Source organism: Monodon monoceros, unplaced genomic scaffold (genome assembly GCF_005190385.1).
Source record: "Monodon monoceros isolate NGI ecotype Baffin Bay Population unplaced genomic scaffold, NGI_Narwhal_1 Super_Scaffold_15, whole genome shotgun sequence".
In the NCBI taxonomy this organism is placed as follows: Eukaryota; Metazoa; Chordata; class Mammalia; order Artiodactyla; family Monodontidae; genus Monodon; species Monodon monoceros.
Window position 1 is genome coordinate 45,004,674 of NW_021703771.1, and position 26,968 is coordinate 45,031,641.

General features: G+C 37.2%; 1 protein-coding gene across 1 annotated transcript in view; it reads right to left on the reverse strand.

Annotated features, from left to right (window-relative positions):
- Nucleotides 1–26,968, reverse strand: part of FRK (fyn related Src family tyrosine kinase) — an 82,944-nt gene that overhangs the window by 9,886 nt on the left and 46,090 nt on the right. The window contains exons 2-5 of the mRNA XM_029223953.1: nucleotides 26,398–26,519; nucleotides 5,416–5,579; nucleotides 3,567–3,735; nucleotides 873–1,031 (exon numbers count right to left, since the gene is read on the reverse strand). Coding sequence (XP_029079786.1) covers nucleotides 873–1,031; nucleotides 3,567–3,735; nucleotides 5,416–5,579; nucleotides 26,398–26,519 — 614 coding nt within the window. The remainder of the gene's footprint in view (nucleotides 1–872; nucleotides 1,032–3,566; nucleotides 3,736–5,415; nucleotides 5,580–26,397; nucleotides 26,520–26,968) is intronic.

Consider the following 26,968-nt stretch of genomic DNA (forward strand, 5'->3'; position numbering starts at 1 on the left):
TTAGCAAGTCTTATGTTCTTTGTTCCTATCTAGTCTTGCAATTTAATATCACCAGCTTCACAAGTCACCCTGAGATGAGAGAATACTCCTATCTTTCTGACATCTTTGTTCCATTATTCTCACCTCCCTTTACCTCTATACATTCTATCAGTCCCACTCTGACATTCCAAGAAAGTATAGAAAATGCCTCTTTTTAAAGCATGAATTATTCTCTCAGTACTTGATCTCCACTTCTTTGAACATCTCATTTTAATGCTTATAATATTGTTGCTTATTAAATTATTAATTTGTAATAAACATCAAAATTCTACAGTGCCCTTAAGTCTTCTCAGACTACAGGAAGCAGATGTAAAAATAAAGTAATAGTATATTTCTGCTTTTTAGTCTGAATATTCTAATGTTGCCTAGCGGTTGGAAGTATTTTAAATTCCAACAAGCACAATGTTGTCCAAAACTGGCAAAGAGAAAAATGAGGGTACCTTTCCCTCCCTTCCCCTGAAAGCATTCCATGTCCCTTAATTCTGGGCCATAGAAAATACTGGTCCATGACTGATAATGTTCAATTAGTTATTGTAGGAAACAAAGCATCGTGAAAAACATCAATTCTTCAATTTTCCACATGACATTTAAGTACTCTGATATGTCTACGGTGAACAATTTGTTCTTCCACTACATAAATATTTTTCCTCCCTTTGAGTACACAGTATATATTCTATTAAAGAGTAGTTGAGCAATTCAATGGTAAGACATTCATTGTCACAGATATACCATAGTAGATATCCTTTGGGTTATAGAAGCCTTGCTAAATTGACATTTATAGGACTAGCTAAACTAAATTCCTCTTTTTTCCTTTTATTAAGTCTTTAGCTTACTTTGGAGATATTCTTGCAGACTTCCATGTCTCATCAACTCTGTAATAATATAAATAGGATCTTCTAAAGTGCAAACAGCATAAAGCTGGATAAGCTTTGGATGTCTTAGGTTCTTCATTATCTGTGCCTCCCTCAGGAAGTCATTTGGATCCATTGAACCTGAAACAAGAAGAGGGGAAATCACTTTATGTTACTGAGGCATTCCTATCCTCACAGAAGCCTGGTGGGAATCACCAAGATTGCTTCCTGCCTCTCAGTAAAGTAAGAGCATGAGTGTCACAAATCTTCAGATTTATCAAGGAAGAGAATCAGTTCAACCAGGGCAACCTAATAACTGATGTGTTGGTGCATCAGGGCTGTGCAGCTTATGTATTATGACCTGTAGGTGAAGAGAGGTTGATTCAGGTCCATGTGAAAAATGAAGGAAAAAGGAAACACTGACAGTCTAATTGATAAAACAAGGCAGGCATCTTAGGAACACAAAGAGAAGACATTCTATTAACATGAACACTGGAAGACACTGAATGTTTAATTACTGCAGCGAGTTTTTCTGTCCAGGATGCAGAGAAGACTAATAGTTGCCCTGTCCTTGGTACCCACTGTGGGAAGAGCTGGATAACTTTTCTAAAAAGCAGTGATATTCTGCCATATTTATGTCTTTAATTCTGCAAGGACATATATCCATAGTGTAGGCCCAGTAGAAAACATTCAAGGGCCACTCCCAAAACTTAGCGTTTTTTTCCTCCTCTTGAAGCTGATATTCAACATTTTCTCCTGTATTAATATCTCCACAGTTGGTTTTAATAGCTTGACCAAATGTTAAGGGAGATATTGGAGCCTATTCTGAAGACTCATCTACAATTAAATTGCACTTAAATGGCTCAACTCTGACTCACCATGCAAAGTGCCAAGAATCAACAGTTAACATCAAATAAAACCTAAGAGAAAGAAGAATACCTGGAGTTACCTTTCATTAGTCATTTAAAGATCTTTTATTTCTTTTAGGATATGATGTTTCAGAGCCATTGTTGTAACTGAAGGAATACTGTCGTTTCACATCTCAGTATTCACTATGGATAGTGCAAATATCATTTTCACTGATGCTTAAAGAGTCTGTTTCGTTCCTCATTCTCTCATATAGAAGACTTCACAGCTAATATTTGAACCCCAGGTATGGATAAGCTTTGGCATTCCAAGCTAACACTCTGACTGTTTATTAATATGCAGTTAGAAAGAGTTACATGTGACCTGCAGATCATTTCACATAAAGCATTTAGGCAATCTATCCTTTGGTATGCCTTTTGAGAGTCTAGAAGTTCACTACCCAGGCTCCATCAAATCCTAGCTCACTGTGTGATCTTGAACAAGTTACCAAATGTCTCTGAACTTCAGTTTCTTCATCTCTAAAACATGGCTAATAATCCTACTGACATAAAATCATTGTCAGGATAATAGCATTGTCTGGTACATAAGTGTTCAATGAGTGTTGACTATATTTGTATTATTATTAAAAATAGGCATATTCTTAGGAAAACCAGACAGATCAACTGTAAGCATTTCTTCACAGGCTGAGGGGAAGAGGCAAGGACTTACAGAGGGAGAATGGGGGGAAATGGCCTATTCTGTTCTCCATCAATTTTTGCTGAGCTCCCTCACTTCCATCTGTGCCACATAATCAAATAGGATTAAAGTCTTGAATCACTGTGGCAAAATGGAGCTAAGAATAAAAGAGGCATCCAAACCATAATAAAGGACCGCTTTTGGTTGTTATAATTAGTTTGGCCTATGGTTAGTTACCGATATAGTAGGATCATTCCCCCACCCCCATACAATCTGATTGATGAAGTTTCCAGTGATAGCAGCAATTATGATCTCCATTCAGACGATTTATCTACAATATGTTTCTATGTTGATGCTTTGGGTGGCCGTCAGATTCATGGAATGCAGGACACTTAAATCATTGCCAGATCACACCATCCGCCAGAGCTGAAACCATGGTACGTCAGGAGCCTCTGCAGGGGAAGCCTGCTCAGAGCACTCCTTGGCTACGCTGGTTACAGCTGACCAGCTGCACAGCGAAAGAGACCCAATCTCAACTCAGCTAGTAATGCAACATTAAATATTAATTTTTGCCTGTCAGAGCTACTGTGGGAGTTGATTTCAGGCTCGTCTTTATTGCGCGGTAGTCTGCTAAGCAATAAATAGCTGAGAAGATTGATTAATGGCCCCAGTGAAGTGAAGACATTTAAGCAATCACCAAAGCTGTTTGCTGCTATTACACTGTAAATCAATAATAATTATTCCTCTTGGAAAGAAAACTATCATGGCGCTATTTTTTAATATAAGAAATCTGATTTTTTGTTCTCTTTTGACCTCCAAAAGGCCTTCCTTAGAGAGCAGTGTTAAGATGGATAGCTAGCTGCTTCTTTTTTGGAAAAAAATGATCAGATTGGACAATAAAGTTTAGTCTCAGTTGTTGATAAGATTAGGATTCAAAATCATAATCATACCTGCAGTAATTCTGAAAATCTCAGGTGCTGGGCTAGATCACTGTGGTCACTACAGGAAGTGATTATAACACTTGCTTGGTGCCCACACTGGCTGTCCCATGACCTCTTGGACATTTACAGTGGCAAGTTGAGCTTATAAGTATCAACATATGCCATTTAACCCTTGCCATTCTTGTTCTCGTACCTGGTTTTAATGTTTTCACTGCTACCGGAGTGGTATTGTTCCATAGGCCCTCCCACACTTCGCCGAACTGACCAGATCCTAATCTCTTCAGAAGTTGTATGGAGCTGCGGCCGATCTCCCATTGGTCCACGGTTTTATATGACAAATCAAAGGGAGCTGGGACTTGTATCTGCGTCACAGAATAATTAGAATACTGGTAAGAAAAAAGTTATATTCAACAATTTTTTGGTTGAAAATAAGTCTAGGTACTTTTAAAAAGAGACATCATTTTTAAAAACAAAATATTGTAAATTTTATTCTAATTACTTTTAAATGGAAAGCAATTGTGGTAGAATCTGTATCTTTGCCTCTTCCAGCTGATCTCCCAAATCCTGCTAAGTCGGGCACCTTGCTGTCCATCTGTCCCACATGACTCCCAAATACCTCCCTCTCACCTACGTGGTGGGAGTTCTCTTTGCCTCCTTGCCTACATAAATCAAGTTTGAAGGCTAAACTGAAGTTCCATCTCATCCACAATTATCTCCCCAACTCTTTGGCCTATAGCATTTACCACATGTATCACAAAATTTCTCAAAATTAATTTCATCTTTTTTCAAATTCATTTACTTATTTGTTCACTCATTTAGTTAATAAATAAATATTTTTCAAGCACCAACTAGGTTCCATTCTGTCAACAAAATAGGCAAGGTTTCTGCTCTCCTAGAGTGCATAGTCTAGTTTGTCATCTGCCTTTAGAAATTTTTCTTATCTCCTCCACTAAGTCATCAGCATCTCGAGTGCCCAGAAGGTCACCTATGCTTTGTAAACCCTTTCCCCTACCAGAATTCAACAATATTGGTTAAACTAAGAATTTTTAAGTCATATCTTTCTATCAGTTGAACTATTTCTTAGCATAAGCTTAGATACTCTTGTGAGGTCATTCCTGTACCATCTAAGATGTACATACTTATACCAAAATTGCCTATTCACGTCTCAGGATTTAACTCATAAATTCCCTGCATACGGGACAGAATTCTTCAGCTTCTACTTGTCTGTAGAATTCTAATCAGGCATCACAAGGAAGCTTTCACTGGTCATCCAGGTATAAACCACAGGGTTGGCTATACCACTGACAGTACATGAGACCTGAACTCTGATGTGGAGCTGAAGGCTTGCCCCACTGAGGTGTATGACCACCACTTAACTTTAAACACATTTGGGTAAAACATGCAACAACAGAATTTAATGATAGATATAGATTAATTCTATAAATGTTACCTCCTCCCACTAAACAGCCAGGCCAAACAATCAAAATGTTAGAACAGTTAAATGATATCTATATGCAGACAACCAGATAATGAACCTGGTCATTTCATGTTAATAATCTTGAATACAGATCATCTAAGTAAGAATTGTATTCCAGAATTTTCTTTCCCTCCAGCCGTATCATTAAATGCTGCAATAACAAGATACCAGATTAGTTTCTTAGTGCAAAGAATGAATATTTTCTGTGTTCAGTGGTTGCTTGAGGTCGGGACTTGGCAAACTTCTTCTGAAAAGAATGAGACGGTAAATATTTTAGGCTTTGTGAGCCATATAGTCTCTGTTTCAACTATTAAACTCTGCTATTATAGCAAAAAAGCAACGACAATCTGTAAATGAATGAGCATGTCTATGCTCCAATAAAGCTTATGTATAACAATAAGTGTGGGGCCATATTGGCTCAGGGGCCACAGTTTGCCTATCCATGATTTGGGTATTCAATGACCTTTTTTTCTGAGCTGACATATCACATGACAAATAACTCCAACACCTGAGGGAAATAAAATTAACTTCAAAAATAAAGGAACACAGCTTGAAAGCATTTCACCTTTAAGCATGGTTTGTCCAGCTGGACACACAGGCCATCGCTTGTCTTGGTGTAGTGACTCACGAATTCATTCAGTGTCGAAAAGGTTCTTCTCCGGGTAAGGAAAAAGCCCCCTTCATCCAGTCTTCTGATTCTGTAGTGTTTCACAACCCCTTTGTCTAAAACTGGAACCCAAAATAAGTCCTTTTAATAAACCTCTTGCCAAAGCAAAGGAGATTTGCTTATTTTGTGACGAGAGTTTCAATGCATGGAATAAAATTTTAACAAATTCTATTTATTTCTCAACTTTGTTTCAGAAAAGACTTCAGGAAGCTTATAAAGGACATACAGCAGACTAAAAAGGAAAAAAGAATGTGGAATCATATTTTAAAGGAAATATAAAAATAAAAGAGTACAGTTAGCACCAAAAATAAACTTTGATTTGAGGCCTAGTATACTTGTTTAAAACAAGCTATAAAATGGACTCTGTCATTCTAGCAATGTAAAGAAGGAAACAGTTTCAGAAACCACAGTGTTCATAAGATAAAATCACAAAAGATGTTTAGAAACAGTTCTTTCTGGTACAGAGACAAGGGAGAATTTCCTCCCATGACATTCTATAACATGGACACTAAAATAAAATAAAGTGTTCTCAGAAAGCAAAATCTATGTGTAGATATAGATATAAATACAGGTAGAGATGGAGAGAGGGAGGAAGGGAGAGAGAAATATTATTGAGCCTTAAAAAAGGAAGGAAATCCTGTCATTTGCAACAACATGGATGAACCTTGAGGCTATTGTGCTAAGTGAGATAAGACAGAGGAAGACAAATACTGTGTAGTATCACTTATATGTGGAATCTTTTTTTAAAAAAAAATTAAACTCATAGAAACAGTAGAAAAATTGTTGCCTGGGAATGGGGTTGGGGAGAGCAGGATAAGGGAGAAGTTGGTAAAAGGGCATAAAACTTCAGCTATAAGATGAGTAAGTTCTAAGCATCTAGTATATAACATGGTGACTAAAGTTGATAACACTGTATGATATAGTTGAAATTTGCTAAGAGAGTAAAACTTACATGGTCTCACCAAAAACGGAGAGAAATATGTGAGGTGATAGATATGTTAATTAACTCTATGTGGGAAGGGGGAATCCTTTCACAATGTATATATATTTCAAATCATCATGTTGTACATTTTAAATACCTTTTTATTTTATTTGTCAATTATACCTCAATAAAACTGAAAAAAAGCATTTCATCTGCATAGAGGAGAATATTTTTTTTCGGTTCTTTATAATAAAATGCAGAGAACAGGCAAACATTTAGCTCCTCCAAAAGTAATATAAGGTTCTTAAATTACAATTTTTTAAGTGTCTGGAACACATCGTTGTACTCTGATCTGTCAAATTACCATTCCCACTGACTATAACTCTTGGGGCAATGTTAATTGCTTTATATAATCATCACCAAAAAGAGGGGCTTTATTAGGATACAGAGCTAAGCTCATTACAGATTCCGTTTATGGATTAAAAGGCTAACAAAAAAAATCAAAGAGAGATGTAAACAATATTAGCCCCAATTCATTTCTCCACAAAGTAATAAAAATATTAGAAGTAGAAAGGTAGCTAAGTATAAATTATACCTGCAATTTATATAAATTGTTGGCCTGAAAATTCGTTTGCCATTTATCAAAAAGAAAAGTGCATAAAGTATGACTGAGATGTCTAGCAAGCCAACAGATCTATAATTGGAAATGATGGGAAGCAATAAAAAAATTCTCCTTTTTTAATCAAGATGGACCATATCTAGTTCCAAACTGAAGTGAACTACATGGAAATTAAACTTAGGAGTTCCCTTTTAATGCATCACAAAAGACTTAATGATTTCTAAGCTAGAAACTAAAGTCAATAGACGACTGAAAGGTTAAAATACTCTTTGTGATTTTCTTAATAAGGGATGCAAATCCCAATGATTGATATGGCTTTGGCAATTGCCACTGATCATAAAGAAAGCCTAAATAAATGTTTGCCATCTATTTGTAGATAAAGGTTTAAACTCTCAACTGTAAAAACCAATACTTTCAATACATCTGGAGTTGTCAAGCACAATAAAGGTAATTTTGTTTAATAGAAAAAAGCTATAGACAGGAAGATCGGAGACCCAGGTTACAATTTAACTAGTATGTGACCAAAACATGGCAATGTCACTGGGCCTCCATTTCTTCATCATTAAAAGAGCAGGCTTTAAGAAATCTCCAAATTTCCAAATGTTTCCACTCTAATGTTCAAACATTTCTATTGGCTGTTGCTTTCTCTCTCTGAATTCTCATTTCTTTCTGTAGTGCTTTCAGAAAACTACAAATTGTGAAAACTACACATTACCAAAAAAAAAGTAATTCTCACCTTGGAGCCTTGAACACCACTTGAATGCTTTTTCTATGAATTTTCTAGTAGCCAGCCCCTCTTCAGGTCTCAATTTAAATCCTCAGAACCAGCCTTCCCCATCACCCTGTTGCATGTACTCCTCCCAGCTCCTTTCTATCACATTACCCAGTTTAATTGTGATGGTGGATTTATCTCAGTGGAGGCGGCTCTGTGAAGGGCAAGGGACTCTGTGTCTTGAACTAATACCTACTCAGAGCCTGACACAGAGTAACAACTAACATAAACATCTGCTAGATGAATGAATGATGTCACTAACTCTTGGATTTGAAGAGAAATGTAAGCTTCTGAAGTGTCTGCTGCAAAATTAAACAGGTAATTATACAAATACTTTTAAGTCAAGTCTTCCCTGGAATTTTATTTTTAAATAGAGGAAGACAAACTTAGCCCCAGCATATAAATACTATTAGAGGACAGTCATTCATGTTTATATCTAATTTCTTGAGCTTTGCAACGTAACACAGGAATAAGTACTCCATCTCTGACCAGCATCATAGATTACTTATATGCAGTTCATTTAAGTTTTCAGTCTAGCCAAGACCGAAATATATATATATATATATATATAATTTAAAAATTAGATCACAGAAGCTACATCAGGGAAATTCAATACACCATAGTCAGGATGAAGGCACTTTTAATATTGTATTCCTGAGTAATCAAATCCAAATTCAGTGGGTTTTTTAAAGTGATTTAAATTTGATAGTAGTGAGTCCACACATTTGCAAACTGTCATTCTTAATAAAGATTGAATTCGGAAGGTCTCAGAACTAAGGAGAAATGAATGTTCTATTCCTTTTCTGGTTTGCTTTGATCTTTATTATTGAACCAAACCTATTCCAAATTCTACAGGCTATAAGTGAATGATAATGCTTGTGCTATTCTTATTGTGAATTACTGTGAGTTCAGATTAGTTAAGCATTTTAGTAGTTTAACTGCAAAACATGTAAACGTTATATAAAATATAATGGAATCATCCCTCAACAAACTCAGTAGCATCACAGTTGAATGAACTGAGCTACTGAAAGCCAGGCATCCTGAGTTTACATCTTGACTCTCATTGATGCTGTTTGACCTAGGGGAGAATGTTTCACCTGTCAACTGCTTAATCTGCCAGAACATGTCCAAGAATTAGGATATATTGCAGAGATGCAGGTAAGTATGTATGAGGAGTACAATAAAGGTTTGTTGAACATTGAAAGAATTCAGCTATTTCTGCCCATGACCTTCTATAAGGACCATGGCACTGGTCACCTGATTATTTGGCCACCTTCACATCCAGGGTAACTGATTCTGCAGGAACGCATGTGATATAGATGGAGTCTTATGATTTCAGTCCTAAATGCCAGGCCTAAATGAATTTAGAAGGAGTTGGTGGCAGACGTAGAAGCCCAGCTTTCTCCTAATGGTGAGATCTTATCGTATAGTCTCTGATGATAGAAAAGAGTTTGTCTACCACTGCACAAAGGTGTGAGATTTCATCAAAAAACACTTTCAAAGAGTTTTTTTCCTCAATTTACCACACGACTAACATATTATTCAGAACATATTAAATAATTATAATATTCCAAAATTAAGTTTTTAAAAGACAGAACCTCCAGAAATTAACTAAAGTTAATTTTAGTACAATATAAACATTAAGTTAGAGGCTATGTCTGCCAAACATGAGACAACCTATTAGGCTTAGTGAAAGATATCAGTATAACAAGTAGTTTGGCATTTTACAGATAAATGATTGAGCAGATTTTCATTTTTCAGCTAGTCTTCTGGCATCATCTGGGCACAGCCTTATTCTTACTGACTGAAAATAATCTGTTCGCATTCTGGGTAAAACAATATGACTTAGATGATTAAGCAAAGGATTGAAAATCAAGAACTCACTGCCCTAATCTAATTCTCCCAGTGATTTGTTCTTTGACCTTTGGCAAGGAATTTCATTTCAGTTTCCTTATCTAGAAAATGAAAATAATGATCTTATCTATATACTCTCACAGGGATGGTTTGAGTGTCATTATTCACAAAGGATGATAGACATTTCTAAATGTGCAATGTGAGTACTATACTAGAATATCAGTATTATCAAATAGCATTGTCAACAAGAAAGCCACTTCCAAAGTAAGTTTCCACTCTTTGCACAATAAAGGCTACATAACATAGTGGCTACCAAACATATTAAGTGAAGAAACTGCCATTAATTCTGTGAGAGAACTCCTGCATATGCAAACTCCTGTTTATTTGATTTCTCTTTGGAAGGGTGGCTTGTACTTTTCAGAACTATTATAATCATGATAACACCTCCTATACCATTGCTTTAGAAATCATGTTAAGATAGTTCTACACCAGTAAGTAAATAACATTAAATTGAGTTATTACACTGTATCCCCCATTAAAACAGAATCTAACACACACACACCCATTTTACACTGTGTTTTGTTCTACAGCAAACAGAATAGAATTCCTTTATGAGTAGTTTTGAAACAAGAAATTACACCTGTCTCAAAATATTAAAGTGGTATCATGTAGAAGACTTCTTCTTTTCTGATGAAAAAAAATCCACTAAACCAAAAGGAACAAACAGATTTGACTCTCTTCATGCATAAAACTCAACTACTGGGTCCCCAAGGGCACCTGTCTCCCAGCCAGGCATATTCAGTGTGCTGTGGACATCAGTCAGCAAGTTTGACTACTAAACTGCTAGGTTAAGTGAAGACTCATTAAGAGAATGTCTACATTAGGCGACTCAAAAAACTTAAAAAATGTATTTGAAGATACATCTGATAGCTCTCATGTCCTGAGGTCTTCAGCATTGTTACTAGTACTTTTATAGTCAAAGACAACATAATCAACTACCTTTACGTGCAAAAATCAACTATCTCTTCCATATTATATAGCATGGAAATCCATGAGCCTGAACCACATATCTGTGCAAATACTTAGGATATGTTTGAGAAAACTGTTGGTCTTATCCTCAAGACCCCTATGGTCTAACTCCTTATTAAAACAGGCCAATCCCCAATCAAAGCTGGCTCTTAAATTTTCAGAACAAAATGTCAGTTTTGCTGTTTATACATATGATATCTTATGAAGATGAGCATCACTTTAATTAATACATAATTATAACATTCAATATTTTGTCATATAATTTAATTAAAAAGCATCTACCACAGTTTTACATGAAAATAGCATTTGCAGCATCTGATATTGCACAGAAAGTCTCTGGGAAACAACTTGACTCTTTATTCCTCTGGGGACTCTTAACTTCTCATTCAGTATTATTTCTGCAATAAATCATCAGGAATTTACATCCGTGGATTATATTATCTCAGTTTCCTACAGAAAGTCTTTCACTGGATTAAAATTTAATGTGACATGAAAGCCAGTGCTTCTACTTTTCAAAACTTACCCTAAGGAAATAATCCAAGTATTTACACGCATTCATTTAGTTATATATCTGCTTTGTTCCAGAAAGATCCAAAGCCTTGCATAAATTATCAAAATAAAATGAAATTTAAGATAAGTGGACAAAAAGGAAAGGAAAGGACGATGACTTCAGGAACAAGGCTGGTATGCTTTATGTAAGGTATTCTTTAGATTTCCGTCCATGTTTGCTAGATGTGGACCAAAGATTTGGCTCTCCGCATTTTTGACAGCTCAAAACCATGAGAGAAACTCATTCAGTTACCTGATTCCCTGAATAAAATAGTAATAAACTGTTATTCAAAAAAAAAACCCAAAACACTATTGCTGGTACTGAAATGAGAGAGAAACTTCTCACATAGGTCTTCATAAAACACACACACACACACACACACACACACACACACACACACAGAAAATGTAATAAGCAATATCATCATCAAGATTCTTAATAGTAAATACACTAACACATTGCAAAGGGCTGGTTCTTATAATGTCCACTAACGTGGGCCCATTTCCAACATGAAATTCAATGAAAACATTTGTATAGGAAACTAACTACTGTTCATCAGCCAAAACAGGGAAAGCAATACGTATAAGAATGTTCACTGCAGCATTTTTACAGCATTAAATGACTGGAAAATTGTAGCAAATCTGAAAATTAAGAGTTAAAACTATAATCATAAAAATTATGTAGTAACAAGAAAAAAATAGATAATGTGTTAAGTGAAATAAAATGTGTTAAGTGAAATAATTGGGATACAAAATTAAGAGAATAGTATTATTTTAAACATGAGGATACATCTGGCTGCTCACACATCCTGGAGCCCTTTCCTGCTGAAGGAACCCAGCTGAGGTTCCTTGTGAAAACCATAATTGCATGAGTGCCAAGATGATTCAATTTGCCAACATGGGAACAGCTGAGTTAGACTGGCAGATTTGTGAGTATTTTACTCTGTTTTTCCAAACCAACTATAATGAAGGTATAGTGAATTTAAAATAAAAATATATACATAATGCTTCCCACTTTGTTAGAGAGGCAACATAAGAATTAACTACCTAAGACAATGTCCACATATACGTCTCAAGACACTGACTATAATGATACTTGATATTCTTTATATAAAGACCCCCATGAACTCATTTCTCTTTGAACTTAACACTTAAAATATAGTGCATCTCTTCTTACATAACCCAGTGAGAAGCACAATATGGTTCCCTTTCTGCCTTAACTGCCAGAGAACTCCCAGCTAAACTGATTTCTAAACTGTGATACTTTTCTCCCATTTGAGGCTCAGCAAGATCTATTTCTCTGTTCTTTTTCATTGATTTGCCTTTTTTATGTTTAGCTGTATTTTGCACTGTGTTTCAGCAATGTAAGCCAACTTAAATCCTTTCATAGAAGTAAATAAACACATTCACAAATGAAGTGATAAATAATCAAATAAAATGGCACATCTACTAAACATAAGAAAGAATTTCTAATGAAATGAACTGTCCAACACCAGAATAGGCTGGTTCTCTCTTCTGTTCATGGGAGGTTTGATGCTCCCCTTAGAAGTTTCAAATTATAAGAGATCTCAGAAAGAGCAATATGAGACTAGACAGTTTTTGCAAGTCCTACTATTCTATCAACGGAAGGAGAATATGATATATGAATGACAAGAAATTTTAAAGATGATTTAGTCTAAATTCCTCTTTTACTGATGAGTCTAGAGTTTCAAAATAAACTACTATTTGTTCGCAGGGTTGGAATCCAAGTCTAGTCTTCTAGGGTGTCCTGTGAATGACAGTAGAAATAGTAGAAACCTTTAACTGTTTATTTCTTGTTTCCTGTTTTGTTTAGTTGTTTTCTTTTTTTTCAAGTAATAATTTACTAATTTCTCAGGAGAATGTTTTAGGACTTTTAGAATGCCATCTTTCCTGTCCCTATCAAACTCTCCCCAAACTCTTGGGAAGCCTTTTCTATTATGAAGGAGAACTCAGTCCCTGAATCTCTCTTCTTCTCTGCACCCCATTTCGGTAATGAGGAGACATGCTAAACAGAGTGAACATGAAAGTCCTGGAGATATGTAATGGATGATAATTGAAATACCTTGAAATCAATTTTTATCTTCTTGTGAAAATACAAAGGACCTTCTCGTGTATTAGCTAATTGATTTTCACAGCAGAATACTGTGTCCTTCCATTTTTTCATTGTTTTTACATATGCAAGACAGCTTTTGGTAGTTTGCTCATTATTCCTTCACGTTTCCAAAAGCAGAGAGCTCTCATTCTTGGAAATTTCTTCATATTAAATGAGGACCCTTGATATAAGATATATTCCTGTTATTTATTTCAGACAAGTATTAGACAAAGTTTACATAAGTCTGTTTAGATTTGGTTTCATTTGTCATAACTTCCGGCCTACACAGTTCAGGTCATGTTCAGGTAACACTTCATATAAAGACAAACCATCTCCTAGTCACAGGCTACACTTTGAAGGCTGGCCAACCATCTTCCTAATGACTCTCACTAGTTCAGGGGTGAACCAGGTAAACAACCGTGGGTACTCAGGATGATTCATCACTACCCCAGAAAAACAGTTCAAAGCACACGTTCCAATGCAAGGTGGGCCAACACCTCCATCTTTCTGTGCAAAAGGTAGTGTTCTTGACACATAAACATAAAGGCAACTGGATTTTTATTGAGTGCCTGCCTTAAGCAAGCCCTGTGCTAAGTGCTTTTTTGTGAAGTATTTTATTTAATTCTCATACCAACCCTAAGGGATATGGATATTATTTTCATCATTTTACAGAGGAGAAACTAAAGTCGAGGGAGATTAAGTACTTTTCCCCTGGATACAAAGCAGGTAAACATTCATTCTGTGAGTCAAAACCAGGGAACGAGACTCTGAATCCCACACCACATTCTTAATCCCTCCACCAACTGTCTCCTTCTATTGCCAAACAGCAAGTATTTTTAGGCAACTCTCACAAGACACTGCTCACAGCTCCGGGAGCAAGGAGGCTTATTGGTACTATTTAATCTTGAGATGAGGATAATGCTGCAGAGAAGGTCTATTTCTGCAACTGACACCTTTAAAGGGAAACACAGGTTGAACATTCCTCCATCTAACACAGTGATTCTCCTTTTCTTATTCTTACTGGTTCTCAGGCTTCTCTGCCTCCATCTTCTCCTTCTATACTGGTTCTCACCTGGGCCAGCATATCAGCTCTCACAACCATTCTTAGTAATATTGCAGACATTTGGCTTCTGATGACTGTACTGAATGTGTAATGACCCCCCAGTCTCTCTCTGCTAAGCTGCTCACTCAACTCCTGCCAGCACCTCAAATGTACCAAGTCAAAATCTTAATTCACATTATCTTATTCCCCAAGTTTCCTCCCCAGCTTGAATATTCTGTCTCAGTGAATGGCACTGCCATCCTGAAACCCAGACAGTAAAGCTAGAGATTTGAGGGTCACGCCGAATCCTCTCTCTCCCTGACTTCTCATCTCTGACCGAGCATTATGTCCTGTCAGCCCGTACTCTCCACTGCCATCACCTTGTGGCGTGCCCCTTAAAGTCCCTCTTCTGGACCACTGCAGTAAGCTCACTGTTTTCCCTGTGTCCTGCATCACTATCCAGCTTCCACAGTCACCAGAGTCATCTTCTAAAGCACAATCTGAATTTGTTATTCTCCTTTCTAAAGCTCTTCAAGGGCACCCCATTGCCTAAAGTTCACACGCCTTAACGGAATTCTCTCCTGCACCCTACCCTCAACGTTTAAACACTTATCTTGTAGTTTCCTGAATGCACCATGGTGTTTTCTGTTTCTGTGCATTTGCACAGACTATTTACTCCAACTACGATGTCACTCTATTTATGTGCTACAGACAAGTTCATTTTTCAAGGCCCATTTCAGGCGTCTCCTCCTCCATTAAGCCCCTAGACTCAAGCAAGCAGAGCAGCTCACTTGGCCCTTCATATCCCACTGCACATCGACTTCTGCTATTGAATTCATTCACAGTATTGCTCCTGTAATTTATACTGTACCTCTCCTACCGGATTTTGAGCCCTTTGATTGCATTTACTTGTATATGAGACATGAGGTCAGTGAATCATTCTCTCTTGGCCTTTGCAATGGCTTGCAATAGGTGGAGCATCATTCCGCATCACATGAACTTAGGATGCAGCTTTGTGACTTGCTTTGGAGTGTGGGCAAACACAATATATGGCACATCCTAGCAGAAGCTTTAAAGAGTCTGAACAGTACGTCCTCCCCTTCCCCCCTCGCCCTTCCAAGGAGAGTGCCATACCCAGGCTGCAGAGTTTATTACTGTTTAATGGGAGAATCCAACTGACACTCTGATGACCTCATCTTCCCAACCGAGATCATCTTAGCATAATATTCTGCTTCCAGATTTCTCTCAAATTTCCAATGTAAGAAAGCAATCCTCATTTCTACTCCAACCTATCATTAGTCTGTATAGAAAATTAAAGTGTGGGACTTCTCTGGTGGCGCATTGGGTAAGAATCTGCCTGCCAATGAAGGGGACACAGGTTCGATCCCTGGTCCAGGAAGATCCCACATGTCACGGAGCAACAAAGCCTGTGCGCCACAACTACTGAGCCTGTGCTCTAGAGCCCATGAACCACAACTACTGAGCCCGAGTGCCACAACTACTGAAGCCCGTGCACCTAGACCCCGTGCTCCACAACAAGAGAAGACACCACAGTGAGAAAGAAGGCTGCGCACCTCAACGAAGAGTAGTCCCCGCTCGTCGCAAGTAGAGAAAGCCCGTGCGTAGCAAAGACGACCCAATGCAGCCAAAAAATAAATAAAAAAAAAATAAAGAAAATCAAAATGCTTTCCTTGATTTCCACTATTTGCTTAGTCTTGTAAAAACCAGAGACACAACAAATAAGTAGATATCTTTCCTATACGAGTGTGTCTTTTCTATTTAGTTGGCATCTCCCCTCCACTGCCAACTAGAATATACACTTCATGAGGTCAGGGACTGTCTTGTTTACCACTGTAGCCCAGCCTTCTGAATACCAACTGCACATAGTATGCATTAGATAAGTATTTGATGAATGAATGAATGAATCCCAAGTTCTTTAAGGCCTGGATCATCATTTTGTTCAGGATTATACACATAAGGGATACACAGAAAATGATGCTTACTAAAATTATATGAAAATAGGAAAATAATTTTTGCTTCTTTCCTTTTATGTTTTTGCTTCCTGCATATTTTATTTCTAGCAAAACCGTTTTTAAAGCATCTGCAGGTGAAAGGGAGATAGCTATGAGAGAGGATTTAAGGAAAGTCCCTGCCCTGCTGAAACAAATAAGGAAATAAATTTAGTCTCTGCCATGCATAGGCTTTTAAGACAACAGAATACTTTCTTAAATTGTAATCCCTGTGCCAAAGCGCCTAATAGCTTAATGCAAAGCACATTTCTAAAATGCATTAGAAATGACTTCATGATAGATGCAATGCTGACAAATAGAAAGTAGCTAATATACATATATCATTTTAAATACACAGCTTAAAATTAGAGCTACTCTTTTATTAAATTGGACTGTATTTATTTCATTCACTTTTTACATTATGAACACATCTTATGTAACTTTCACTACAAAGAAACTAGATACCTGAATCATTAAGAAAAATGTAAACCCTGGTCAATTTTTTGACATTAATAAAGTAAGATTACTGCCAGTCAGATGTTTTTAATATTTACAGTGCAAGTTGCTAGAGGTATTTTAAAATTATAAACTTCTTTTCAACTAAAATCAGATATTCTTCCCCTTCCTATAAATTAATGGGTCATGAAAACAGACAATCTAAACTACTGTATTGTTTCCATGATGGCATGCTATTTCTTGACACGCCACAAGAGGGGGCACATGTTTGACTGAAAGCCCTCGGTAGCTGCAGTTGTAGAGTGGGGAGCAGAAAGCAGAAGCCAGTATGGTGTTTTGGTTTTAAAATAAAGGTACACATATAGCATTCAGCATTGCAGACAATGTCCCTGTTTGTATAAACACCATGTGAAATATTCTGGTTAAGCTTAATTTTACAATTTTTTTTCAATAACACGTATTTGCCACTTAGAGTAACAAAAAGAAATTGCTTAGATACTTTAAGAATCAGGTAACCTTGAAATATAAACGTTTATTTAGTTATTATTTCCCTGAAGTATAAAAAGGACTAAATTGCTCAAGCCTGGTGGTAAGGAGGAGGAATTGGAAGGCCTGCTGGTCTCTGACTTTCATTTCCAGAGCGGAGATGTCTTAGTTTTCTGTTCAACCCAAAATTCAGCACCATGCCTCAAATGTTCTTCCTTATCTATGCCTCCTTTTGTATTCCACTGCTCAACTCTGCTTTTAATCCTTCCCCCTTTTCCCGGTTTGAGATCATTAAATTTATATATTATCAAAGCCCAAGACCCAGAGAGAACTGGTCGGGTACCTCAGGTCTGGCAATGTCTTGCTATCCAAAAATATAACCCACATTGAATTTATCATGATTGCACTTATAATACATACAATCTAGCACCTTGTTAGTTATTAAAGCATACTGGTGGCAATGGATGAACAATTTACAGATCTCCATTTTATTTTTTAAAGGGTTCAAAAGTGCATCACAGAAAATGATTTATTTTTAATCTAAGGAGCATCACCTGATTTTTCAAAGGAAGAAAGATTCTTAAGAATGAACATTATCTAAAGAGAAAAATAAGTTTTATGCATGCTATTTCCCATTTACTCTTACTCACTATTTGGTATAGTGTTGACTGTTGTCTCATTTCCCTGTAATGCCCTCCTTTTTTAATCCCTTTCAGAAATTAACTGTTCTCTTTTCTGGATTCTTAAAGCACTTTGCATATTAGTGCCTTATATGCATAATAATCAAGTGCATGTACAGTGTGAACTGCTTAGCTGTTTACACAATTATGCCATATAGCAAACACAAATGAAAGTTCTATGATGAACGGGTGAATGAATGAATCAATGAATACATGAATGGTTAAAAAATAATTCAAAATATTCTTGCCAATATTTTTGAAAATTGACTTTTTATGTACAGAGCCAAATGCAATGCATAATCCTTTATTGTATCAAAAAGCAAATAAATAAACAAAGGGCTAGCAAGGACATTTGGAGACATTTGAGTATGTACTCTATGGTAGATAATATTATTGCATTAGTGTGAAAATTTGGGGGGTTAATAATGGGGTTGTAATAATGTAAGAGAGGGTCCTTATTCCTGGGACATACATACTAATACTAAAGCTTTTAAAGGTGAAGTGACATAATACCTGCAACTTACATATATGTTACATATATGAGACATATATAGATATGTGAATGATGGAAAGTGTCACCATGTGTTAACAATTGATGAATTTTGGTGAAAGGACATAGTTATCTTTTCAACTTTATCAATAAAGTTAGGGAGAAACAAAGACTCTATATGTTTATATTGAGTTTTGGTATTTAATGGTGTGGAATTGTTTTGTAATTTTTTTTTTTTCCTGGATGCTCAGAGAATTTTTCTTTTATGCCTGATATTAAAGTATTTTGAAAAGATACCCTAGGTATGTATCTTCTCATTTATGCTACTTAGAACAACTAGGAGTACTTTTAATCTACAAGCACAGATTTTTTTTTAACTCAGGAAAGTGTTCTTCTGCTACATATTTAGCTGTTGCTTCCATTTAATTATTCTAGTAAATGTCAAAGAAATGTCTCCTGTTTGTGCATGATCTACCCTTACATATTTTCATTGATTTCTCTTCTCTCTCTAGAGAGCATCTCAAGTCTGCTCTTTACATCCCTAAAGTGACAATTTTTCTGCTGCCTATCTCCCATCTATTGCCTTTTCATGCCCCTTTTGATGCCTAATTTTATAGAGTTTGTGTTTTCTTGTATTTTATAGTTTCAAATCAAATGCTTTCAATTTTTTTCTTCTGTTCCTTTTAGTGAATATGTCTCAAAAATGAGTTTTCTCTACATCTTCAGGTTATTGTTTATCATCTGTTATACAATTATTTTTTCCCAAATCATGTATGAGAGAAGAAGAAATGGTTCTATGATCAAGTAATTTGGAAAACTCTGGGTTGAAAAGCTAACTTTCTTAGCTGTAGGACTTCTGAGACTTTAATGTGCTTTTGTTGAGTCAGGGCAGAGAAGATATAATATGAGGTGTTCTTCAAATGTATTTAACTCCTGAACCCTCTGTCCTATGGAACGCTTTTGACTTACCAAAGAATTCCTGTTCTAGAACATAAGTTGGAAAGTTTTGTTATTGAGCATCCAGAATCTCATGGCTTTTGTTTTTATTATACTCATCCTTGAATGCAAAGAAATTTGATGCTCAGGAGAAAAACATATGCAACTGGTCCTCCTTTCCATCCACTTAGGTGAGTGTACATTTCCTTCTCTTAGCACACGCACAGCAGGGCTGCTAACACACCAAGCCTCTAAACATACTTCCGATGTCTAGCAAATGTTCAGCTCCTGTGGCTTTGCTGGAGGAATGGTGGATATTCTCCTACTCACTTGGCATGCCTGCCATAAGAAATAGAATCCAGTCCTTTGTAATTGGTATGGACTGAATGTTTTCCCTTCAAATTCATATGTTGAAGCCCTAATCTCCCATGTGATGGCATTAAGAGGTGGGTCTTTGGGAGGTAATTAAGATGAGGTCATGGGGGTGAAATCCTCATCATGGGATTAGTGCCCATATAAGAAGAGAAAGAGACCAGAGCGCTCTTTCTCTCTCTCTCTCTGCCATGTGAGGATACAACAAGAAGGCAGATCAGGAAGAGAGCCCTCACCGATATCAAATCTGCTGGCACCTTGATCTAGGACTTGCAGACTCCAGAACTGTGAGAAATAAATATTTGTTGTTTAAGCCACCCAGTCTGTGGTATTTTGTTATAGCAGCCCAAACTAAGGCAGCAATGCTGAGTTGTTTGTTTAACCAGAAGAATGTATGAAAAACACAATCACAGGAGAACAGAGTTCTTATTTCCTTCTTTCTTTAAGGTTAACGTCACCTAATTTGCAACACACAGTCATCATCTGTCATCTTCTGCCCTTGTAACATTTACTGTGCTGGAAGCTTCTGTTCCACCTGGATGTAGAAAAGGCAGGGTGGGGGGAGGCTATGCACAGATGCCCAGGGAAGACCAAAATCACTAAGTCGGTTCCAAAACAGTGGTTACCTGGTTTCCTGGTATCTGCATGTCCTGCCTTTCTAAGATAGGGGCACACACTGAGCAGGGGTCAAAGCATCCTCGCACCTTCTTTATGACTAGCCCTGACCGATGCAAAAGTCAAAGTCTGCTCCTATATGTCAGTTCACCTGTATTCACACTGAAGTTGGGAGAATATTTACCTAGAGTCTAACAAATCACTGATTGATAGACTCAGTTTACAGGGCCACTCTGATTCTGTATCTCTTATGTATATTCTTGAATTTCTCTTCAAGGGGATGCTAACTTAAATGATTGTTAGCTAGCTGCTATCTTCATCTGAAGTACAACATTGGACAAAATGTAAATAAAGGATCAATTTAATTTGGCAGCCAATAAAATGAAAAAAACTAAGAGAATGGAATATGTCATGAAGTATGAAAAGGTAGCAATTTCACCAACCTCCACATGACTTATCAACTTCTCATTTATTTAATATCTGGAATTGATTACTATACAGTTACATTCAAAGGGCAATAATATGCATCAGCTCTTTGTTGTGCTTTTGCCTCCAAACAGCTCAAACTACTCATACAGAAAAGATATTTTTAATAAACAAAATAAGGTAAGCAGAAGAGAAGAGAAAACTTAGATGAGTCAACATGTGGTGTTCACAGAGAAACAAAAGAAAAAACAATGCAAGCACCCTAAAGAATACTGCAACTTCTAGAAGTGCTAGCCATGGATTTTCAATAAAATAGAAGATTTCTCCATGAGCAGGGCCCTGGAGAAAAAAGTTCTTTGCCTGTGCATCTGTGTGTGTATGTTTGTGTACACACACAAACACAGATATATGTACTACATAATAAAATGTTAATTTAACTTTATAGAGTATTTAAAACATCTGAATATAATTTATCAGTAGTAACATTAAGAAAAGGCAGAATATACGATAACTGACCCAAAAAGTCACTTGCTATTATAGGCAATTACATTTGTAATTAAGTTGAACACAACTAAATTATGACTTTAATTAAAAGGCATTTTCTAAGATGGCACCGACATGTTTAAAATTCAATACATTTTATATGAGGTACTGGAGTTATTAACAAAAATTTCTTTCTGCAGCTTGTGTATTTTTTAAAAAGCAAAACATCATCTCTAACCAATATCAAAATGCTCCCAGAATCCATAGACATTTCATTGCATAATAAATTCAAGGGGCAATTTTTTCCAACCACTTAATACTTGCCCCTCCTTGGTATATACAATTGTATTTACATCCATGGTTAATAGTAATAGAATTCCTGACACACTCTTATGGCCACTATGTCCACATTAATTTTAAATGAAGAATACATGGAGGCTCAGAGGACTGACAATGAAACACACAGCCTTTTGCCATTGGTCAGCATCAGATTAGAATGAATCAGCAGGTCTTAAAAAAGTTTGGGAGCAATAATGGTATCTCAGTGGCTGGTGGAAAGTGAGTTTGGGTCTGAACCCTGTGCCAGGCGGAGAGAGACAGGGCCACAATGCAAGTGACATCCTTTTCCAATCTTGTCTCCTCTACAAAAGTCTTGTCACCTGGAAACAACTAACCTGTTAAGGTGAGAAATTGTCTTTCTAAAATAAGTCTGAAACACAGCAATGAAGAGGATTATTTGTGATCTTACATGGTCCAGACTTCAGAGGTTTAAGAATATGACAATGGCCTTGCTTATCTTTGCTCTTGGTAGATGACAGGGTAAAGAGGTGAGTGTTTGAGCATCTACTGTCTTTACAAACTGTACTAGAAACTATGGAGATAGAGAAGAAGCATGAAACAGAAGCAATAAAAGTATGTTGCTTCGGCTCAAGGACTGTATAACCTAGTTTGAGGAGCACACTTTTACCTACAGTGAAAGAGTTACTCATAAATATAAAAGACTCTTTGAATATGTAAATTCAACATGAAGGATACACACAAGGTCAACATGAACAGATACACATCTTCCCTAATGAAGCTGCTGTTATTCTCATTACTTTTTGAATTGCCTTCAGAATTAACTTATAAGGCATGCAGAAATATTTACAAAGCTACAAGTCCATGGTTTCGCTCGGGTTAATCATCCATATTATTCGGAAAGTGGCTTCAGATAATTCTGGTCAATTCCAAGTATCAAAGCTGCACTTAATGAACATATAATTGCCCAGCTAAGGACTTTAACATAAAGTGATATCCTTTCTGTAAAGGGAGTTCTACCATTTGTGCAATACTTTGAACAGCAGTCTATTCTTTTGAAGGATAAAACATTTATTTGGTTCTAAAAATTCTAGTATATTTATTTTAAAATTAAATTATGTTGCTACAGAGACCTACCTATATTCTCAAGAACAGACTTCATAGCAATCACAAAGTACTATTATAAAAGTTCTGCACGTTCCATGGGACCTACATGTTCACTGTAATGGAGATGTATCACAGTGAGTTCTCAGCTCAAAATCAGCAGACAAAAGTCAAAAAAGAGATAATGGCCCCTTGTATGTCCTCCTGCAATTACTTCAAACACCTCTGAACTTAATTCCTCTGGTCCCCTCTTCTCTCTTCCTGTAAGTATCTCCTCCCATGGACCTCATCTTGGCTCAATTGACCACTATCTCCCAATCACTCAAGTCAGAGATCTGCAAGTCATCCTAGATTCTGCATTCTCTCTTATTTTACCCCATTTCTGATCAACTACCAATTCCTGTTGGCTCTATCTTCTAAATATTTCTCACCTCCATGCCCTACCCTCTATTTGCCAAAACTGCCCTGGATCAAGCCATCACCTGTGGAGATAAACAAGACTCTCTAGCAAAGAGCCCCAGGAGCTCTTTCTAGATGGCATGGTAATGGGTCCACTGGGCTTGTCCCACCATCGCCCCCTATGGCCAGCAAGAAGGACTGCAGCTGAATTCAACTGCCAACAGGCCCTATGGTTTCCTTTTCTACAAAAGAGAAGCTGCAATTTCGCATGGTGCCAAAGTCCAGAGGTGCTGGGCTTTTCAAACCACCCTGCAAATAGTTGATGTCCAAACTCACTTCTTAGCACCAAAGCAAAGACTGCTATCGAGAGTCCTAAGGCCATTCCCACACTTGCCCCATAAAAAAAGGAGAGCAACAGAGGGGCCGTGAGGCTTCTGGGGACTGAGGAGCATTAGTGCAGCCAGCTGAGTGTAGGTTCCCTGGCCCTACTCCGCGGAACGCTGACTGACTTCTGTCTCACACCTGTGATTTCAGACAGCAGCAAGTGACGCCTCTGTGTTTGCCCCGTCACTTCTCCCCAGACTATTACCTATAAATCTTTCATCCGTTCTGTTCTCCACTCTGTCATCAAAGGTCAGACCGAGTCACTTTCTGCCTAAAACTTCCCTCTATATTTGGACCTGTAGAAAGAGCTCCAAATTCCTCAGCATGGTATACAAGGCCCTGAACAGTCTAGTTCCAACTTTCCTTTCCAGACTCATTTTTGGCCATTCCTCCTCTCCTCCACCTCTGCTCCCCATCTACACACACGTGCACACACACACACACACCTGCACTGTCCTCCCCACTCCCTACCCTCCACTCTGTGCATTTGCTTTGCCGGGAATAAACCTTCCCACGCGGCTACCTTGTGACACACACTGAACACAAGTGCTGCCTCCTCTGTGAAACCTTCCTAACTCCTCTCTGAGACTTGGCCCCTGCCCCCTCTTGTCTCACTAGACAGCTGTGTTATCACCCTCCTGGAGACTGGGGCCAGGGACTGTGCCTCACTCTCCTTGCTGCCCTAGACCTAGCAGAAGCCTGGCACAGACTAGGCACTCAAATATTTGTTCAAGAAATAGACAGTATATAAATGATATCAGCTACTAGATGCATCACCCTGAACACTGCTGATGAACTTTTTTGCCTCATGTCCTGTCATTTTTCAACTATCTTCAATCTATTATCATTCGCTCTTAAAAAGCTTTCGCTGAGGATGAATCTGGAATTCCCTCTACTACTCTAGAGACTTTCCTATGCAGAGCTGCCTAAAGTAAAATTACAATGTGCAATGCAAAATCCTTTCTGAAAAAACTCGCCTGAAATTCAGTTTTATCCCTCAAGGTGTATTTTTCCGAAAGTGTACTTTAAGCAACAATATAAATGCTTATGGAATGCCAAACATCAAATTTATATTAATGGCAATAACAATAATAATTTCCTTTAAAGTAATTGACTGAAGTCAAGAAATAGCCAAACTAGTTGACATGCAGTCAGAATTTTATATTTTTCATCAGAAAAACAATTCTCTACCAATGACAAATAACAGTAAAGCCCCTAAAACTACCTGTCACGCATCTAATGAAGATGGATTCTCTGGCTACCACGTATAATACATAATATCCAAAAGCACTGCTGTAATTCACAGCTAATTAGTGTCTTGCCGTTATGAGAGGTGTCATAGCCCTAACTCTCTCCCCAACTCTCTACTCAGACCTCACAAGAGCTGACAGCCAGGCAAGGATCACAACAAGCCAATTAGCACCCACCCCAACCTTGGGCTGCTGTTTCTCGGCAGCCTGCCGCAGCATCAATAAATCATGCCCCCCTCATGAAGCGCTTCTCTGACAGCTGCAAGCCACTGTCGCCTGAGGAATAAAGACAATACTTCTAAGGAAAACTCACGTGGGAAAGACAGAGGTAGAAAAGGGATATTATTTGCCTTCCTTTAGCAGCATAGCTGTCAGCAAAATTGAAGACCATCAATTCCGACTGATTAGGAGACAACTGCCCTGAGAAATAAATCCATGACTGGTATACCTGAAGATCCTTCGTGGTAATCAACAGTCAGCAATTGGGCTGTACACTTGTTTGTTCATTTTAATGCAGATTATATCGAAGACCCTTTTCTTTCCATTTTTCTCCTGTATAGTCCTCCTTCTGGCTAATAAGAAAATTATCCTTTCAGTAGGACATAATGGTCTGCATTTACTTTGTCCCCTAGTGAATACACAGCAATCAGATAATTTGTTTGAAAGACTCTAAATGGTCTGACTTCATTGAAAAGGAATCTATAATGTTATGCTAGTCTCCAAGTAGGGCCTACAAAGCTTGCTAAACCCATAAGCAAGCATTACAGTATTCTCGGCACATAACAGCCAATATCCTTGTAATTTTGTTCTAAGCCTGTAAAGCTGTTTTGCTCCATAATATTCTACTAAGAAAGTGTTCAGCATAGTCACTGTAGCCTGGGAATTATTCAAAGATATGACTCAGTTAATTCTACTTTTTCTTTGTTTTCCTCATGGAAATATTCTACTTCTATATTTTTAATGCTAGAATCAAAAACATTTAATCTAGTTTTTGGCTAACTAATGACTACCTAATATAGAAGCACCTGTAACACTTAAAGATAATTCTCAGGTCTCCTGTGCTTTTTCTTTCCTAGGGTATTGTAAACATGCACTTGACTCTCAGCTGGAAAACTACATTTGACCAAATGTTACATGTCATTGGTTAATTAAGCACATTTGCATTCAGCATTTCAATTCATTTTCTATTTACCAGGCAAAGACAAATGAAATGCAAAAAGAAAAAAAAAATGGGTATTATGGAAAGATCAATTTTGACAACAGTTTAGACTTTGCTTCTTGCTTATCATTTCCCTAAATGGACAGGCTCCTAGATAATGCAAAAGTGAGAAAACACAGGCAGATCCATATATTTTTCATCTCATACCTAGAGTGTGTGTATTTGAAACATTTATAGTCACATCTAGCCACAGACAGAAATTGTTTTGCTAATTTTTACATTACTCTTGAGTAGTTCAATAGATTTAATTTTGGTACTATTGTGAAGATAACAGATAAGGCAAATTTAAAATTAACATGTCCATGTTCACACAGAAGGTTCATGACTACAGACTCTCAAGTCCACATTTAAATCACACAGAACAATGCCCATACCTGAAAGGGAGAAGTTGCCTTTCTGACTTTCACTTTCTCTGATTAGAAAAGCACCTGTCTGATTTTCTGAATATAATAGTTGTTTTTCAGCATCTGCCCTCTTGATTGCTCCAAAGAACCACCTAAAAAGAGAGAGATATAAACTTTAATTAACCAGTCAACATTCATTTTTTTTAAGGAGCAAGAAGTTTGGCAAGAAAGTTCCAATATCAGAAGGGCTTATACTCTTTAGTGAAATTATAACAGGTATAAACGGTAGTTTTTGATACTTGACATGATTTTTCTGGATGTCTGCAACACTCACCAGGAGTCTTTAATATATTACAAAATAGGAATTTAGCTGATGCCTCTGCTACCACATGTCTTCTCACACCTGCATTCTGTCTGAGAAACCCTGTGTTCTCCTGTCAAATCCAAAGCTTCTAGGGCAGGCCCACCACACGGTAAGTTTGCCATGTTGCACGCTCTAAAGCTATTCACATCACCTTCAGACTGTCCACTGCCTCTCCTAACACCTTCTAGGTGTTAGGAGGCAAACATTCCAATCCAGGGATTCATATATTTCACATCA